Consider the following 19,599-nt stretch of genomic DNA (forward strand, 5'->3'; position numbering starts at 1 on the left):
TTCAGTAACACTGCAGGATAGCCAGAGCAAGGACATTAACTTCCTTTGCTTTATAAGTCTATGGAAATCAAAACTTATAAAAGAGAAAACCAAAATCAGAATTATTGACACTTTAGGCCAGGCATGGTGCCTCACGCCTGTAATCCCAGCACTTTGGTAGGCCAAGGCAGGCAGATCACCTGAGGTCAGGAGTTCAAGACCAGCCTGGCCAACATGGTGAAACTCCATCTCTACTAAAAATAAAAAAATTAGCCAGGCGTGGTGGCATGTTCCTGTAATCCCAGCTACTCGGGAGGCTGAGGGAGGGGAACTTGAACCCAGGAGGCAGAGGCTGCAGTGAGCCAAGATCACACCACTGTACTCCAGCCTGGGCAACAATGAGACTCTGTGTCAAAAAAAAAAAAAATGATTATATTGGGAAGAAAATGTATAGTCTTAAAGATGAGTTTTTAAATTAATTTAGGAAGATGAATTAAGCACTAAAGTAAAAAAGAACGATAAAAGTGGGAAGAAAACAGGATCAATGTTTAAACAAAATAAAAAATATGGCCGGGCGCGGTGGCTCAAGCCTGTAATCCCAGCACTTTGGGAGGCCGAGACGGGCGGATCATGAGGTCAGGAGATCGAGACCATCCTGGCTAACCTGGTGAAACTCCGTCTCTACTAAAAAATACAAAAAATTAGCCGGGCGAGGTGGCGGTCGCCTGTAGTCCCAGCTACTCGGGAGGCTGAGGCAGGAGAATGGCGTGAACCCGGGAGGCGGAGCTTGCAGTGAGCTGAGATCCGGCCACTGCACTCCAGCCTCGGCGACAGAGCGAGACTCCGTCTCAAAAAAACAAACAAACAAACAAACAAAAAAACTAGCCGGGCGAGGTGGCGGGCGCCTGTAGTCCCAGCTACTCGGGAGGCTGAGGCAGGAGAATGGTGGGAACCCGGGAGGCGGAGCTTGCAGTGAGCTGAGATCCGGCCACAGCACTCCAGCCTGGGCGACAGAGCGAGACTCTGTCTCAAAAAAAAAATAAAAATAAAAATAAAAATAAAAATATACAACATGGGAATAAGAAAGTATGGGGGAGGTCAGGTGTGGTTCATGCCTATAATCCCAGCACTTTTGGAGGCCGAGGCAGGAGGACTGCTTGAACGCAGTTTGAGACTAGCCTGGGCAACACAGACTTCCTCTCCACAAAAAATTTTAAAAATTAGCCAGGTCTGGTGGTGCATGCCTGTGGTCCTAGCTACTTAAGGGGCTGAGGTGGGAGGATCACTTAAGCCCAGGAGGTCAAGGCTGCAGTGAGCTTTGATCACCTCACTGCACTCCAGGCTGGGTAACAGAGCAAGACCCTGTCTCCAAAAAAAAAAAAAATACGGGTGAGATTAACTCTAATAAAATGCCTGCTTTACACCAATAAATTAGAAAAATTAAGTAAAATTGATGACTGTCCAGAAAGATGTGGATTTCCAAAACATGCAAGGAAAGGAATAGCTCAAGGATACCACGTTTGCCAAAGATTTGTTCCCAACTGGGCATTGGGACTTGATGGTTTTGCAAGTTGAGTTCTAGCAAACCCTCCAAAGTGAAAATAAGAGTTATCAGAAACCAGGCTGTGAGCACTGTAAAAGGGCAGGAAGCATTGTTTTATTCACCACTATATCCCCAGCTCCTGGCAGAGAACCTGGCACATAGTAAACTCTAAATAAAAATTTGTCAAGTGTGCCAGGCGCGGTGGCTCACACCTGTAATCCCAGCATTTGGGAGGCCGAGGCGGGCGGATCACAAGGTCAGGAGATGGAGATGATCCTGGCTAACACAGTGAAACCCTGTCTCTACTAAAAAAACACAAAAAAATTAGCCGGGCATGGTGGCGGGCAACTGTAGTCCCAGCTACTCAAGAGGCTGAGGCAGGAGAATGGAGTGAACCTAGGAGGCAGAGCTTACAGTGATCCGAGATTGCACCACTGTACTTCAGCCTGGGTGACAGAGTGAGACAGGTCTCAAAAAAAAAAAAAAAAAATTCATTAAGTGGCTGTAAAGGGAACATTTCATTAGAGTATTTCTGTGTGTGTGTATAATTTTCAAAGATATATTTTTAGTTATAGAAACTGAAAACAGGGCTGGGCACAGTGGCTCATGCCTATAATCCCGGCACTTTGGGAGACTGAGGTGAGTGGATTGCTTGAGCCCAGGAGTTCGAGACCAGCCTGGGCAATATGGTGAAACCCTGTCTCTACAAAAAATACAAAAACTAGCCAGGTGTGGTGGCACACACCCATGGTCCCAGCTACTAGGAAAGCTGAGGCGGGAGTATCACTTGAGCCCCGGAAGTAGAGGTGGCAGTGAGTTGAGATCATGCCACTGCACTCCAGCCTGACTGAATGAAATGCTGTCTCAAAAAAAACCACCTGAAAACATTTCTGGAGCAATATTTATTTTTAGAGTCCCTCGAATACAGAAGTGAAAATGTACTATTCAAGACTTGTATTTAACTTTATAAAATTTCTTTCCTAGATGGGTATTACCTCTTCTTAAACATTTCACTAATAAAATATGTGATATATAATCATACATTTAAAACATGGAACGACAACTAATATCTTAAAGTACATGAAGACAAACTTCAGGAGACAAACATTAAATATATCCAAAAACTAAATGGAACTAGACTGCTTACAAATTGCTTAAACCGAAATGAAATTTGTGTTTAAGAAATGTTTTCACTGATGGAAAAATAAATCTAACAAGACCATTATGTAAAAACATACTAATTTACAAAGGCAATGTATCTCAGTTTTAATTTGTATATACCCTAGATGAGGTTTATATTAAATGAGAATAAAATATTAAAAGTCCATCAATGTGTAGAAAATAAATTCAGCTGCTCAAGTACTAGACAGAACTTCATATTCTTTAAATCTATTTCTAGAACTGTGAATTGACTTTTTTAAATTTTATAATTTATGACCAGGCATGGTGGCTCATGCCTGTAATCCCAGCACTTTGGGAGCCCAAGGCGGGCGGATCACAAGGTCAGGAGATGGAGACCATCCTGGCTAACATGGTGAAACCCCGTCTCTACTAAAAATACAAAAAAATTAGCCAGGCGTGGTGGCGGGCGCCTGTAGTCCCAGCTACTTGGGAGGCTGAGGCAGGAGAATGGCGTGAACCTGGGAGGCAGAGTGTGCAGTGAGCTGAGATTGCACCACTGCACTCCAGCCTGGGTGACAGAGTAAGGCTCTGTCTCAAAAAAAAAAAATTTTTTTCAATCCAAAAAATTTCAATCCAAAATTTTTCAAGCCCTATGTTTAAGCTAATCAGTACCTTAAAAAAATAAAATTCTAGATATAAACTTGGTGGATTAAGGCTCAGTAAACAGTAATCAAACAAACAACAGATTTGTCCTCAGAATATGAAAGCCAAAGTTTTTTTTCTTTCGTGATCCTGCTTCATATTATTCTGCTGTCCAATTTCTTTTCTGTAGGAAAACCCCAAAGAGATATAAAAAGAGATATAAAACAGTGGTGAATGGCTTCCAAATGACTGTTTGCCCTTGTTTTTTAAGCCAAAAATCTCTAAAAATAGGTCTTTAATTCCGGCAGCAGATTAGGACAAACACTCAAAAATTCATGTTTTCTTCAAAAAATTTCAACTGGCGAGCTTTCACACTGTAAGTTGTATACTTTTCACCCATGTGCTCCCGCAAATGTACCTATTTGAGAAACAAAAAGAAAATCAGTAGGTAGTAGGAAAAAATATTTCTGTAATCTTAGAGGAAGGGCTTTTCTAAGCATGATATCAAAGGTGGAAACCATACAGGAAAATACTAATAGTTCAGTTTGCATAAAAATTTTAAACTTCGAGATGTTTTAAAAAGTCATAAGAAATTAAAGAGCAAACAATAAACTAGGGAAAACATTTGCAATATTCATGCCAAAGGATTAATAGCATTCATATATAAAGAGTTCTTTGAATCAATAAAACCCAACAATATTAGAATAGGTAAAACAAAATCAATCTCATAGATAATTCAGCAAATTCATTTATATATGTATGTAAATGTAATCCCATATATTTACAAAATAATCACATAAATAACCACTAGTGAAATGGGAAAAGTTCCCTTGTCCCCCTCGCAGGGCGTTTGATGGGGATGTGGCTCGCTTCTTCAGTGCCCCACTGCTCAAACCGCTAGGGGAGCATACAGACAGGCAGAATGTGGGGCTCCGACCCCACGGTAGTGTCTAGGGCTGAATGTTTACAGCTGAAGCCCCAGTGGGCATGTGTTACAGGGTGCTCTTTTAGCCATCTGTAGGCAGCTTGTGTTAGCTCAATTAGACCCTTGCCCTATTGCAAGGACAGAGGGCTTTCTGTATCCCAGGGTTCCTGCCTTGGTGTACCGGAAGAATCAGATCACACATAGGCTTGGAGAATAAGTGCAAGGTTTTATTGAGTGAAAGTAGCTCTCAGCAGATGGGGGAACCAGAAGGGAGACGGTTTTCCCCTGGAGTCCGGCTGCTCGGCGGTCCGGGTTCTCCTCCAGCTGTCCTGGCCAAACTCCACCTCGTTCTGCCAGTCGATGGCCTGCTGGCATGCTGGCGTCTGTCAGTGTGCTCTTCTGCTGGCATGCTCCCCTTGACATCCTCTCAATGTCCAGCTGCTTGTTTCTTCTTTTGCCAATGTGTTCCTCTCAACATCCAGCCTCTTATCTGTGTTCCTGCTAGGGTCTCAGGGGTTTTTATAGGCACGGGATGGGGGAGTGGCAGGCCAGGGTGGTCTTGGGAAATGCAACATTTGGGTACGAAGTCAGCAGTGCTTGTTCTTGCCTAGGTCCATGGGCACAGGTCTGAAGGTGGAGCCCTAGCCAGGGGCCACATCCTCCCTTACCCAGTACTTCCCTGTCCCCCTTCCATATCATTAGCATACATAAAATTCAACCTGACTAGTAATAAAAAAAAAAGTACTATGTGACATTCAGTGTATGCTTGTGGAAAGAACTGTTCAAAATTAAAATAACACCTAGTATGTTATACTGTGAACCTCCTAATACAATGCACTGAGGACATATCACTTATGTGGTATTCCTGACAAAAATGTATAACCTAAATCTATTCATGAGAAAACATCAGAAAAATCCAAACCAAGGGACATTTTATAAAACACATGGCCCAGGCTGTCTTATCCTTATGAGCAGCCTGCCCTGAATCCTCTCTCTCTCAGGGTATACTGCCTATTCTGCACTTAACTTTCAAAATACTATTTTTCTTTTGCAATAAATTATTCTATGCTGCAAAAAATAAAATAAACATGGCCCCTACTCCTCAAAAATGTCAAAGTCATCCAGATGTGGTAGCTCACGCCTGTAATCCCAGTACTTTCGGAAGCCGAGGTAGGCGGATCACCTGAGGTCAGGAGTTCAAGACCAGCCTGACTAACATGCAGAAACCCCGTCTCTACTAAAAATACAAAATTAGCTGGGCATGGTGGCACATGCCTGTAGTCCCAGCTACTCAGGAGGCTGAGGCAGGAGAATTGCTTGAACCCGGGAGGCGGACGTTGCGTTGAACCAAGATCGCACCATTGCACTCCAGACTGGGCAATAAGAGCAAAACTCCCTCTCAAAAAAAAAAAAAAGAAAAAAGAAAAAGTCACGAAAAACAAAGTGAGAAAATGTTTCAAATTTAAAAAGACATAACAATTAAATATAAAATGTAATCCTGTTTGGTTCCACATCCAACATGACACCATAAGGAGCTCTGTAAGCCTCCCATTTCCCTCAGTGGCCAGGCTCACGTCTGTAATTCCAGCACTTTAGAAGGACAAAGTGGGCTGATCCCTTGAGCTCAGAAGTTCAAGACCAGCCTAGGCAACAGGGTGAAACTTTGTCTCTACAAAGATTACAAAAAATTAGCCAGGTGTGGTGGTGTGCACCTGTAGTCCTAGGTACTTGGGAGAATGACTTGAGCTAGGGAGGCAGAGACTGCAGTGAGCCGTGATCATGCCACTGCACTCCAGCCAGGGCTACAGAGCAAGGCTTCAACTCCAAAAAACAAAGTCTCTGGAAATGGTGCTAAGAGAAAATGACCTTCAAATTTTTAAATAAAAATTATAGGAGGCCATTGTTTTGGACTAAACTCCTGCACTAGTGATGACAGCTGCGGGCCATCCGGAGCAGCCGCTACCATCGCGCTGGCAGCAGCAGGGAGATGTGAGCGGTGATGGCAGCAGCAGCTGCAGAAGAGCAGTGGCACCATTGGAACCCTGTACCCCATGTCCCTGAAGCAGCTGGCCAGACCACGCATGGTCTGGAGCCGCCCCCAGGCCGGGACCCTCCACCACTCCGGACATCTGCCTCAGCTGTGGGGAAGGCGAGGGGAGGAAGCACAGTCCCCAAAGCTGGCCCCTGGGAGCCCCGCCCAGAACCCACTGCCCTGGAGGTTGCTAGGATGGGGCCAGGCTGTCACCTGCCGGTGGGGGAGCAGCGTGGTCAGGCGCAAAGGGGCAGGCGAAGAGGTGCCCCAAGGCAGAGCCAGGCCGGAGAGGCCCCAGCTGCCCCCGCAGGCTCAGGGGTGTCTGTTCCCATTGACTGGTCTCTCCCTATTACCCCCACCCCCAGCTCCAATCTCAGAGCCAAATGAGCCCAGGCGTGGTAAAAGCCCGGCCAGGTGTACGCATGTTTGGGGCAGCAATGACACACCAGCCCCCTGCCACTTTGTCCCCCTCCGGACTTTGGGCTACAACAAGCGCAGGATGGGGAGAGTTTAAGCTGAGGGGGAGCGGAGGGCAGCTTGGCACTGGCCTGCATGTGCACCGTGGCATGAGCAGCCTGGGCCTGAGCAGGAGGCAGACAGGCTACTGGGCAGAAGGGGGCGGGTCCCCGGTGAGGCCCCACCTTCGGGCCAGGGAGGGCTTGAAGGTTGGGGGCCTGGCTGCTAGTCCCATAGACCAGAGTGGGAACTTGTGGTGCCTTTTCTGGGCCTGCCCATGGAGCAATCGGCAAGTACTTACTCCTGTTTAAGCCCCTGCGCTTAGCCAGAGCAGAACAGACAATGGGATGACTAGCTGCAGAGGAGCTACCCTCTCTGCTGAGAGCTCAGCACTCATCAAGTGGGGCTGAAAACTCCACGAGACACCCTGTCTATGGAAGGGAGGTGGCCCCTGCGGACCTCCTCTGAGCTGTTCTCTCTTTTTTTCTGAGACGGAGTCTTGCTCTGTCACCCAGGCTGGCGTGATCTTGGCTCACTGCAACCTCCACCTCCTGGGTTCAAGCGATTCTCCTGCCTCAGCCTGCCCAGTAGCTGGGATTACAGGCACATGCCATCAGGCCTGGCTAATATTTTTTGGTATTTTTAGTAGAGACAGGGTTTCACCATGTTGGCCAGGCTGGTCTCGAGTTCCTGACCTCGTGATCCACCCACCTCGGCCTCCCAAAGTGCTGGGATTACAGGCGTGAGCCATCACATCCAGCCTGAGCTGTTCTCTCAAAGAAACTCCTCTTCCTCTTGCTTACCCTTCACTTGTCTGCGTACCTCTTCCTGGTCACAGGACAAGAACTCGGGACTCACTGAATGGTGAGGCTGAAAGAACTGTAACACAAACATATTAGGAGCTGAGATGTCCCTTTCTCACCACATTGCATGTGAAGAGGAGAGAAGAGCTGTGGCCCTTCAAGGATCCCAGACCTGGGAGCTCCCCAAGCCAGGGCTGTGACTCCCTCTTTGGGGCGCTGTGGTTGCTGGCATCTCCAAGCTTCCCCAGTGTTCCCTGGTGCCAGCAGTGGAAGCTGCCTGAGGTGCACCTGATCTGGCCGTAGCTTTGCAGAGGACCAGTACCCATGCCGGCACCTGGAGCTGCCCACCCCGCTGCAGCAACTAGAGTGTCTTGACTGCACAATGGCTGGACCCCATGTTCGCTCCCATACCCCTTGTCGCTCCATGCCTGACTCTCCCTTGGCAGGCATGGGATACAGGCTGGTAATATGAGTGCAATGCCAGACTGTGGACAGAACAAGCCCAGCGGGCCCAAGTAAAACTCAGGCAAAGGCGCCATCAGCCACAGATGTTTCTGGTCAGAAAAGTGACACCCCAAAGATCTCATAACACTAGGCCCAATAGTCCAGACTAAAAATCATAATGGCGTCACTAATGCTCACCAAACAGAAACTGAGCTGTCATCTGGCCTTTCTAGAAATCGAGAGACTGAAAGAGGTAACAGCCTAATTTCCCAAACAGGCCAGTTTCAACTGACATCATATGAAGCTCTCTCTGTTTTAATCTTTCATCTGAAGTAACCTGATGTTAACCAATCAGCTTATTTTTCCATTATTCTGTCTCCCTGTCCCCACCCTAAAATGACCAATCCACTTTTTTTCTGGAGCAACCCTATTAAATGAGACCAATCCACTTTTTATTCTTTTTTTCTTCTTTATCCAACCCTTTTTCTGTCTATAAAGCTAATCTCTGCTTCACTCATTAGAACACTTATTCTATTTTACAGAATGAAGTGTTGCCCAATGCTAGAATCACAATAAACCCAATTGAGATATTTAAACAAAATGTGTTATAATTTTGTCTTTTGACAGAAGAAACATTTATTTGAGAAAATCTAAACTTTGGTAAGAACGGTAAGAGTCAGTGGTACACGAATCATGACCAACTGCCACCTTTCTCCAGCCCACCTAAGTGAGACAAAAATTCTACTCCAGGCCACTGAAGGCAAGAACACAGGCCTTTGTTTCCCTGCAACTTCCAGTTGAAAGGTTATCTTCTTTGGAGGGCAGGACACTGGCAGATCTCATCCTGCTGCCTGTTGTTGAGGCTACATTTCAGGAGAGTGCAGGCAAGAAGTGGGAGTTCCCTTCTTCCACCTAGCCCAGGGTACTAGGATGTAGGTTCTACTTTGGGTACAGGATTGCTAAAAATTATGGGGCCCAGTCCAGGTGTGTTGGCTCACACCTGTAATGCCAGCACTTTGGGAGACCGAGGTGGGTGGATCACTTGAGGTCAGGAGTTTGAGACCCAGCCTGGCCAACATGGTGAAACTGCGTCTCTGCTAAAAATACAAAAATTGGCTGGGTGTGGTGATGGGTGCCTATAATCCCAGCTACTTGGGAGGCTTAGATAGAAGAATCACTTGAACTCAGCAGGCGGAGGTTGCAGTGAGCTGAGATCGAGCCACTGCACTACAGCCTGGGTGACAAAGCAAGACTCCATCTCAAATAATAATAATAATAATTATGGGGTCCCAAATCACCTCTTCCCCAGACCATAAAGATGCCATGTTAGTGAAATGCCAAGAAGTATGCCAAGTATGCCAAGAAGACCAGAGGCTACTGCCCCATCTCCCTCCAAAACCGAGTGCGCTGTTTCTAAAGTGGGGGTATCACTTGGAAGAGTGCCATTGTCTCCACCCACAGCTCCATAGCCATGCTCACAAACTTTGCTTGGGAATAGAAAGAGGCCATAAAACAGAGCACCAAATCTCTTCCTAAATGAACTGACTTCATCTGGAAGAGAGTGTGGAGTTCGAGCCTCACAGTGCTTTCAAAAAGAGTGGAAGTGTAACTGAGTACCTCCACTTTAATCATTATTATTATTATTATTCTGTGAGACAGAGTCTCACTGTCATCCAGGCTGGAGTGCAGTGGCACCATCTCAGCTCACTGCAACCTCTGCCCCCCGGGTTCAAGCAATTCTCATGCCTCAGCCTCCCGAGTAGCTGGGATTACAGGTGTATGCCACCACACCAGGCTAATGTTTGTATTTTTAGTAGAGATGGGGTTTCGTCATGTTGGCCAGGCTGGTCTCAAACTCTTGACCTCAAGTGATCTGCCCACCTCAGCCTCCCTAGGTGCTGGGATTACAGGCATGAGCTACTGCACCTGGCCTCAATTATTTAATTTTTTTTTTTTTGAGACGGAGTCTCGCTCTGTCGCCCAAGCTGGAGTGCAGTGGCCGGATCTCAGCTCACTGCAAGCTCCGCCTCCCGGGTTCATGCCATTCTCCGGCCTCAGCCTCCCGAGTAGCTGGAACTACAGGCGCCCGCCACCTCGCTCGGCTAGTTTTTTCTATTTCTTAATAGAGACGGGGTTTCACCGTGTTAGCCAGGATGGTCTCGATCTCCTGACCTCGTGATCCGCCCGTCTCGGCCTCCCAAAGTGCTGGGATTACAGGCTTGAGCCACCGCGCCCGGCCTTAATTATTTTTAAATTCTTTGTTTTCTCTCTCTTCTTATCCTCCTTTTTCCCACTTCCTACTTAGCTCTTTAGAAATACAATTATAGGCTGGGCGTGGTGGCTCATGCCTGTAATCCCAGCACTCTCTGGGAGGCCGAGGCAGGTTGATCACCTAAGTTTAGGAGTTTGAGACCAGCCTGGCCAACATGGTGAAACACTGTCTCTATTAAAAATAAAAAAATTAGCAGCGCACAGTGGCAGATGCCTGTAATCCCAGCTACTCGAGAGGATGAGGCAGGAGAACTGCTTGAACTTGGGAGGCAGAGCTTGCAGTGAACCAAGATCGGACCACTGCACTCCAGCTTGGGTGACAGAGCGAGACTCCATCTCAAAAAAAAGAAAAAAAAAGAAATACAATTATAGCCTTTTACCTTCGCTTCATCAGACACTCCCTACAGGGGTAGATCAACTATGTGCTTAGAAGCTCCAGAGCAGAACACCTGCCCACTAGGAGGTTGTCTCAAGAGATAACAGTAGATTCACAACCCAACGTATGCCTGCTCACAAAGAAACCAGCAGTCACCACTTTGATCACCTGGTAGATAAGGCACCAAGCTAACACACAGACCCCTGCAACTGCTCGCTTCCCCCCAACCCGCCATGTCCCATTCATGTTAGGCCCTTGTTTTTGAGATGGAGCTCCATTCTTGTTGCCCAGGTTGGAATGCAATGATGGCACAATCTCGGCTTACTGACCACAACCTCCGCCTCCCGGTCTCAAGTGATTCTCCTGCCTCAGCCTCCCAAGTAGCTGGGATAATAGACATGCACCACCACACCTGGCTAATTTTGTATTTTTAGTAGAGACAGGGTTTCTCCATGTTGGTCAGGCTGGTCTCGAACTCCCAACCTCAGGTGATCTGCCTGCCTTAGCCTCCCAAAGTGCTGGGATTACAGGGGTGAGCCACCGCGCCCAGCCTATGCCCCCTTTAAAAGTGCTTGCTTTCTACTCCAAAGGAGGAGTACCCTTAAAGGCAGAAAGCCTGTACTTCCCCCGAAGCTAAACTTTGGAATAAAAAGTAACCTTAGGGCCGGACGCAGTGGCTCAAGCCTGTAATCCCAGCACTTTGGGAGGCCGAGACAGGCGGATCACTGGGTCAGGAGATCGAGACTATCCTGGCTAACACAGTGAAACCCGTCTCTACTAAAAAATACAAAAAACTAGCCGGGCGAGGTGGCGGGCGCCTATAGCCCCAGCTACTCGGGAGGCTGAGGCAGGAGAATGGCGTGAACCCGGGAGGCAGAGCTTGCAGTGAGCTGAGATCCGGCCACTGCACTCCAGCCTGGGGGACAGACCGAGACTCCGTCTCAAAAAAAAAAAAAAAAAAAGTCACTTTATACCAGACCTTGCTCTTGTTAATTGGATTCTGCAAGCAGCAAGCAACTGAACCTGTGTTTTAGATACAGCAGTAGAAAGGCAACTGGGAGGAGATAAGCCAATTCATTGGAGATGTAAACTAAACTATAGGCTGGGCTAGTTTGCAGAGAGGACTACAAAGCTGGGAGGAGGCCTCTTGGGGTCAGGAAAAAAAACCTCAGATATTGACATTGGGAGCAATCCTGTCAAAATAATCAGATCAGTCTGTTGAGTGACGTATGTTGAAAACAATAAAGCAATCAGCCAGAAACTAAAGGGTCTTAAAAGTTATGTGAAGTCAGGGATAAGAGAGTGAAGAAAGCCCTTGTACAACTACAGTCATTCCAAGGTAACTGTTAGCACCCAAGGCTGCATGCATGGAGGGGCAACATCTGGGGCTTTATACTACAGGGAAGGGACAGAGGAAGAAGACAGACTTCACCAAAACAATTCAGGTCAGGCATGGTGGCTCACGCCTCTAATCCCAACACTTTAGGAGGCCAAGGTGGGCAGATCATGAGGTCAGGAGATCCAGACATCCTGGTCAACGTGGTGAAACCCCGTCTCTACTAAAAATACAAAAATTAGCTGGACGGGGTGACATGTGCCTGTAGTACCAGCTACTTTGGGAGGCTAAAGCAGGAGAATCGCTTGAACCAGAGAGTCGAAAGTTACGGTGAGCCAAGATCATGCCATTGCCCTTCAGCCTGGCAACAGGGTGACACTACACCTCAAAAAATAAATAAATAAATAAATAAATAAATAAATAAATAAATAAAAATCCAGTCAGCTACTATACAAATAAATAAGCATATAACAATCACCGGCCAGGGACAGTGGCTCATGCCTGTTATCCCAGCACTTTGGAAGGCCAAGGCGGGCAGATCATGAGGTCAGCAGATCGAGACCATCCTGGCTAACACGGTGAAACCCCATCTCTACTAAAAAATACAAAAAATTAGCCGGGCGTGGTGGCGGCGCCTGTAGTCCCAGCTACTCGGGAGGCTGAGGCAGGAGAATGGTGTGAACCCAGGAGGCAGAGCTTGCAGTGAGCCGAGATAGCACCACTGCACTTCAGCCTGGGTGACAGAGCGAGACTCTGTCTCAAAAATAACAAAAACAATCCCCAAAGGGGCCAATACTGAGTTTAAACAATGTATTATCTAAAATGTCCAGCTTCCAGTAAAAAGTTGTGAGAAATGCAAAGAAATAGGATAGTATGACACACATGCTGGAAAAAAGCAAACAAGAGAAACTGCCTGTGAAAGTAGCCAGATGTTAGATTCAACAGACAAAGGTTTCAAAGTAGGCCAGGTGCAGTGGCTCATGCCTGTAATCCCAGCACTTTGGGAGGCCAAAGTGGACAGATCACAAGGTCAGGAGTACAAGACCAGCCTGACCATTATGGTAAAACCCCGTCTCTACTAAAAATACAAAAATTAGCCAGGTGTGGTGGCACACACCTGTAGTCCCAGTTACTCAGGAGGCTGAGGCAGGAGAATCGCTTGAACCTGGGAGGCAGAGGTTGCAGTGAGCCAAGATCGTGCCACTGCACTCCAGCCTGGGTGACAGAGTGAGACTCTGTCTCAAAATAAGAAAAAAAAAAAAAGATTTCAAAGTAGCCACTATAAATATGTTCAAAGAACGAAAGGAAAATATAATTTAAAAAGTAAAGGAAGATATAGTGACAGTGTCACATCAAATAGAGAATATTAAGAAACAGAAAAAAATTATTAATTAAAAGACCCAAATGGAAAATCTAGAGCTGGAAAGTACAATAACTGAAAAGCGAAATTCACTAGAGGGGCTCAACAGCGTACTTACACTGGCAGAACAATTAGCAAGCTTGGGGACAGACCAATAGAAATTATGCAATCCAAATAACGGAGAAAAAACTAAAATGAAAAATGAACAGACTCAGAGAAATGAAGGGCACCATTAACCACACCAAATATGTATAAAGAAAACACCAGGAGAGAAGAGAAAGGAGCAGAAAAAAGGCCGGGCATGGTGGCTCACACCTGTAATCCCAGCACTTTGGGAGGCCGAGGTGGGCGAATCACTTGAGGTCAGGAGTAAAAGACCAACTTGGCCAACATGGTGAACCCCCGTCTCTACTAAAAATACAAAAACTAGCTAGGTGTGGTGGCATACGCCTGTAGTCCCACGTACTTGGGAGGCTGAAGCAGATGAGTAGCTAGGACTGTGTCCGGAATTGGTGGGTTCTTGGTCTCGCTGACTTCAAGAATGAAGCCACAGACCCTCGCAGTGAGTATTACAGTTCTTAAAGATGGTGTATCCAGAGTTTGTTCCTTCAGATGTTCAGATATGTCCGGAGTTTCTTCCTTCTGGTGGATTCGTGGTCTCGCTGACTTCAGGGGTGAAGCTGCAGACCTTCATGGTGACTGATACAGCTCTTAAAGGCAGTGTGTCTGGAGTTCTTCGTTCCTTCTAGTGGGTTCATGGTCTTGCTGGCTTCAGGAGTAAAGCTGCAGACCTTTGTGGTGAGTATTATAGCTTATAAAGGCAGCACGGACTCAAAGAGTGAGCAGCAACAAGATTTATCGCAAAGAAAGAACAAAGCTTCCACAGGTTGGAAGGGGACCCCATCAGGTTGACACTGCAGGCTCGGGCAGCCTGCTTTTATTCCCTTATCTGACCTCACGCACATCCTGCTGATTGGTCCATTTTACAGAGAGCCGATGGGTCCCTTTTGACAGGGTGCTGATTGGTGCATTTACAAACCTTGAGCTAGACACAGAATGTTGATTGGTGCATTTACAATCCTTTAGCTAGACACAAAAGTTCTACAAGTCCCCCCACAACTCAGGCGCCCAGCTGGCTTCTCCTAGTGGATCCCTCGCCAGGGCTGTGAGTGGAGCTGCCCGCCAGTCCTGCGCTGGGCTTCTGCACTCCTCATCCCTTGGGCGGTTGCTGGGATCTGGCACTGCAGAGCAGGGGTTGGCGCCCGTCAGGGAACCTGGGGCTGAGCAAGGTGCTCGGACATGGAGGGCTGCAGGTCCCAAGCCCTGCCCCACGGGGAGGCGGCTGAGGCCTGGCAAGAATTCCAGTGCTGCGCGGGCGGGCTGGCAGTGCTGGAGGACCCACTACACCTTCCCTAGCTGCTGGCCGGGGTGCTAAGCCCCTCACTGTGCGGGCCAGTGGCCCCAGCCGCCCGGCCGTTCTGAGTGCAGGGCCCTGCCGAAGCCGCACCCACGCCGCCTGCACCGCACTGGGTGCGGCTCTGGTTCCTCCCGCGCCTCTCCCTCCACACCTCCCCACAAGCAGAGGGAGGCAGCTCCGGCCTCGGCCAGCCCAGAGAGGGGCTCCCACAGTGCAGCAGCTGGCTGAAGGGCTCCTCAAGCGTGGCCAGAGTGGACGCCGAGGCCAAGGAGGTGCTGAGGGTGAGCGAGGGCTGCTAGCACGTTGTCACCTCTCAGGACTACAGACAGCTAGGACTACAGACACACACCACCATGCCAAGAACCCAGGAGATGGAGGTTGTAGTGAGCCAAGATCGCACCACTGCACTCCAGCCTGGGTGATAGAGCAAGACTCTGTCTCAGAGGAAAAAAAAGGAACAGAAAAAAAAATTTTTTAAGAAATAATGCCTGAACACTTTACAAATTTATTGAAAAACACTCATCTACACGTCCAAGAAACTCAGTGAACTTCCAAGTAGGATAAACTCAAAGAAATCCACAGATACACACATTAAGGTTAAAGTGCTGAAAGCCAAAAACAGAAAATCTTGAAAGCAGCAAGATGAAAATAACTCATCAGAAGGCAACACCAATAACATTCACAGCTAACCTCTCCTCATAAACAATGGAGGCTAGAAGGCAGAAGGATAACATTCAAAGTTCTCCAAAAAAACTGTCAACCAAGAATCCCATATCTAGCAAATCTATCATTCAAAAATAAAAGTGAAATAAGGAAATTCCCAGATAAACAAAAGCAGAGAATCTGTGGCTAGCAGACCCACATTACAGGAAAACTAAGTGAAGTTCATCAGGCTAAAAGGATGAGACCCTACACAGTAACTCAAAGCAATGTGAAAATACAAAAGAGTGCTGGTAAAGGTAATTATAAAACACAGTACAAACACATATTGCCTCTCCTTAACTAATTTGAAAAGCTAGTGTATGAAACAATAATACAGAAGATGGCAGAGTAAGAAGCATCAGGAATTCATCTCCTCACTCAAGACAAAATTGTATCTCCTCACTCAAGCAAAAATTGTACTGACAAAATCTCTTTTATGTAACTAAAAACTCTGGATTCTCTTGAAGGCTGGGAACATCTGAGGGAAGTCTTAGAAGCTAAATTGTGGTTCATTTCAGCCCTAAGCACTCTGCACCCAGTGGCAGACAGTCATGCTGTGTTCCTGAAGCAGCTTGCATGCCACTTGCAGGAACCAGGGTAGGCAATAAGAAACCAGACCTCCAAATATCAGGGATCTCTGTACTGATAGCTGACTGCTGCTTCTGATCACTAAGGTATAGATATAGAAGCAGGAAACCAATGTTGCAACCATCACTGACACTGTTGCAAACCTCCCTCCCTCTAGCTGAAGTGACTCCCTGGGGATTTAAAAAGACTGGTGCCTTTATTTCTCCCCCCTTTATATTTTTTCTTTTTCCCCTTTTGGGGGCCATACATTGAAGGAGCAGGACGTTCCAAAGCCACTGGGCATGATGGCTTATGCCTAGAATCCCAGAACTTTGGGAGGCCAAGGCAGGAGAATTGCTTGAGCCCAGGAGTTCAAGACCTGCCTGGGCAACATAAGGAGACTCTGTGTCTACCAAAATAAAAATAAAAATTAATTAATTAGCTAAGTATGGTGGGGCACGCCTGTTGTCTAAGCTACTAGGGAGGCTGGGACAGAACTGCTAAGTCGCCAGACTCCGTCTCAAAAAAAAAAAAAAAAAAAAAAAAAAAAAAGAACTGCTAAGTCCGCGAGGCTGAGGCTGCAGTAAGCTGTGATTACACCATTGTACTCTAGCCTGGGTGACAGAGCAAGACCCTGTCTCAAAAAAAAAAAAAAAAGTAACCACATATACTGGGGGATTTAGAAAGTTACCATGCATGCACATGCCCAGGGGAAAACACAGATTCAGACATGAGAAGACTTTTTTATAACCTGTGACTAATCCCTGGTGATAGTGACAGGAGGTAGCCAAATACCTAGGCAGATGGGGCAGGTTCCTAGTGAAACCCCACCTTCAAGCCAAATCAGCCTGAAGGCTGAAAGACCAGACTGCTGGTCCTGGATGAACCTGTGACACAGAGTGGGAACTTCTGTTCCTGTTTGCTCGCCCTTTCCCAATTGATACTTTCTGAATAATGCCTTTTAACCAATTGAATGTTGCCTTTTCCAATACTACCTACAGCCTGCCCCTCCCCTATTCTGAGCCCATAAAAAGCCTTGGACTCAGCCATATTAGGGGGACTTCCCCACCTTAAGGTATTCCCTCTCTGCTGATAGCTGTTTCATCACTCAATACAATTCTTCTCTACCCTCCTCACCCTTCAACATCCAGTGTATCCTCATTCTTCTTGGGCAAGGTCCAAGAGCTCAGAAACTGCTGAATGTGGGTACAAGCTATAACACAAGCGAGCCGGGGCACACCAGCATGGCTGAGCAAGGCCTGGGTCTGGCATTGCCAGCCAGAGGTACCTGGCTTACAAAGTGACTGAGAAGTAAATCCTGCATCACTGGCATGGAGGACCCCTAAATTATCACATGATAAAAACTCAAATGTCCAGTTTAAAAACAAAACCACAAGGCATAAAAAGAAACAAAGTATGGACCATTCAAAGGAAAAAAAAAAAAAAAAGAAATCAATAGACATTGTCCCTAAGATCAGATGGCAGACTTATTAGAAAATGATGTGGCCGGGCACGGTGACTCACGCCTGTAATCACAGGACACTGGGAGGCTGAGGCAGGCAGATTGCTTGAGGCCAGGAGTTTGAGACCAGCCTGGGTAACATGGCGAAACCCCATCTCTACAAAACGTACAAAAAAACTTGCTGGGTGTAGTGGTATGCTCCTACAGTCCTGGCTACCTGGGAGGCTGAGGTGGGAGGATGACCTGAGCCCAGGCTGCAGTGAGCCATGACTACGCCATTGCACTCTAGCCTGAGTGACAGAGCGAGACTCTGTCTCAGTAAAAGAAAATTATGTAATTATGTGGCCAGGCATAGTGGCTCACACCTGAAATCTAAGTACTTTGGGAAGTCAAGACGGGAGGATTAGTTGAGATCAGGTGTTTGAGACCAGCCTGGGCAACATAATGAGACCCTGTCTCTACAAAAAAAATTTAAAATTAGCTAGGTATGGTGGCATGTGCCTGCAGTTCCAGCCATTCGAGAAGCTAAGGCGGGAGGATCACTTATGCCCAGGAGTTTGAGGCTGCAGGGAGCTATCATTGCACCACTGCACTCCAGACAGAATGAGACCCTGTCTCAAAATAAAATAAAATGATGTATAAATAAAACAAATATCAGTAAAGAGAAAGACATAAAAAGAAAAAAAGAACCTTTTTTTTTCTGAGATGGAATCTTGCTCCATCACCCAGGCTGGAGGGCAGTGGAACCTGTGACCTCCAACTTCTGGGTTCAGGCGATTCTCGTGTCTCAGCCTCCTGAGTAGCTGGAATTACAGGTGCATGCCACCGTGCCTAATTGTTGTACTTTTAGTGTAGATGGGGTTTTACCATGTTGGTCAGGCCGGTCGAACTCTTGACCTTAAGTCATCTGCCTGGCTCAGCCTCCCAAAGTGCTGGGATTACAGGCATGAGCCACTGTGCCCGGTCTAAAGAAAAAAAATTCTGAAGCTGAAAAGTACAATAACTGCAATGAAAAAACTGAGCAAGCAGAAGAAAGAAACAGTGAACTTGAAGGCAGGATAATTAAAAGTATCAAGTCTGAAGAACAGGAAGAAAAAAGACTACAGAAACTGAACAGAGCCTAAAGGACATATAGAACACCATCAAGCAGCCCAATGCAAGCAATGTGGGAGTCCCAGAGAAAGAGGAGAGAGAGGGGATCAGATAAATGATCTGAAGAAATATAACTGAAAAATTCACAAGTTTGATGAAAGACAAATATTTAAAAGACAAAATAAATATAAACATCCAAGAGGCTCAACAAACTCCAAGTAGGATGAACTCAAGAGTGCACACTGAAATACATTGTAATCAAACTGTAAAAAGACATGGCCAGGTTCAGTGGCTCACACCTGTTATCCCAGCACTTTGGGAGGCCATGGCGGGCAGATCACTTGAGGTCAGGAGTTCAAAACCAACCTGGACGACATGGTGAAACCCTGTCTCTACTAAAAATACTAATATTAGCCCCGTGTGATGCCACATGCCTGTGATCCTAGCTACGCAGGAGGCTGAGTCACGAAAATTGCTTGAACCCGGGAGACAGAAGTTGCAGTGAGCCAAGATGGCGCCACTGCACTCCACCCTGGATGACAATGAGACTTTTTCTTAAAAACACACACACACACACACACACACACACACACACAAATTGTCAAAAGACAAAGACAAAGAGAGAATCCTGAAAACAGCATGAGAGAAGCAACTTGTCACATACAAAGGATAAGATTACCAATGGGTTTTTCCATCAGGAACTGTGCAGGCCAGAAAGCAGTGGGCTAATATATTCAAAACGCTAAAAGAAAAAATACCAAGAATACTGTATCTGGCAAAAATGCCCTTCAAAAGTGAGGGAGAAATCAAGACATTTCCAGATAAAGCTGATTAACACTAGATCTTCCCTATCAGAAATATTCAAGGGAATTCTGCAGGTTGAAAGGAAATGACACTAAATAACTTAAAGCTTTATGAAGAAAGAAAAATCTCTAAAAACAATCAAATTAATCAAATTCATAGGAACAGACAGGAGAATGGTGTTTACCAGAGGTCAGAGAGTGGGTAGAATGGGCAGGTGTTGCTCAAAAGGAACAAGGTTCAGTTATACAGCAGGAGTAAGTATTTTG

The 19,599-nt window shown here is 46.6% G+C and overlaps 1 protein-coding gene across 4 annotated transcripts in view; it reads right to left on the bottom strand.

Annotated features, from left to right (window-relative positions):
• Window positions 1–3,430: 3,430 nt before the first annotated feature.
• Window positions 3,431–19,599, bottom strand: part of NEK4 (NIMA related kinase 4) — a 71,240-nt gene continuing 55,071 nt past the window's right edge. The window contains exon 15 of one of the 4 annotated variants that reach the window (XM_050778469.1): window positions 3,431–3,704. In XM_050778469.1, the coding sequence (XP_050634426.1) occupies window positions 3,612–3,704 (93 nt within the window). In that variant the 3' untranslated portion in view covers window positions 3,431–3,611. The other 3 variants (XM_050778468.1, XM_050778467.1, XM_050778470.1) reach the window with 3 other exon arrangements.

The sequence above is a fragment of the Macaca thibetana genome, chromosome 2 (assembly GCF_024542745.1).
Source record: "Macaca thibetana thibetana isolate TM-01 chromosome 2, ASM2454274v1, whole genome shotgun sequence".
Lineage (NCBI taxonomy): Eukaryota > Metazoa > Chordata > Mammalia > Primates > Cercopithecidae > Macaca > Macaca thibetana.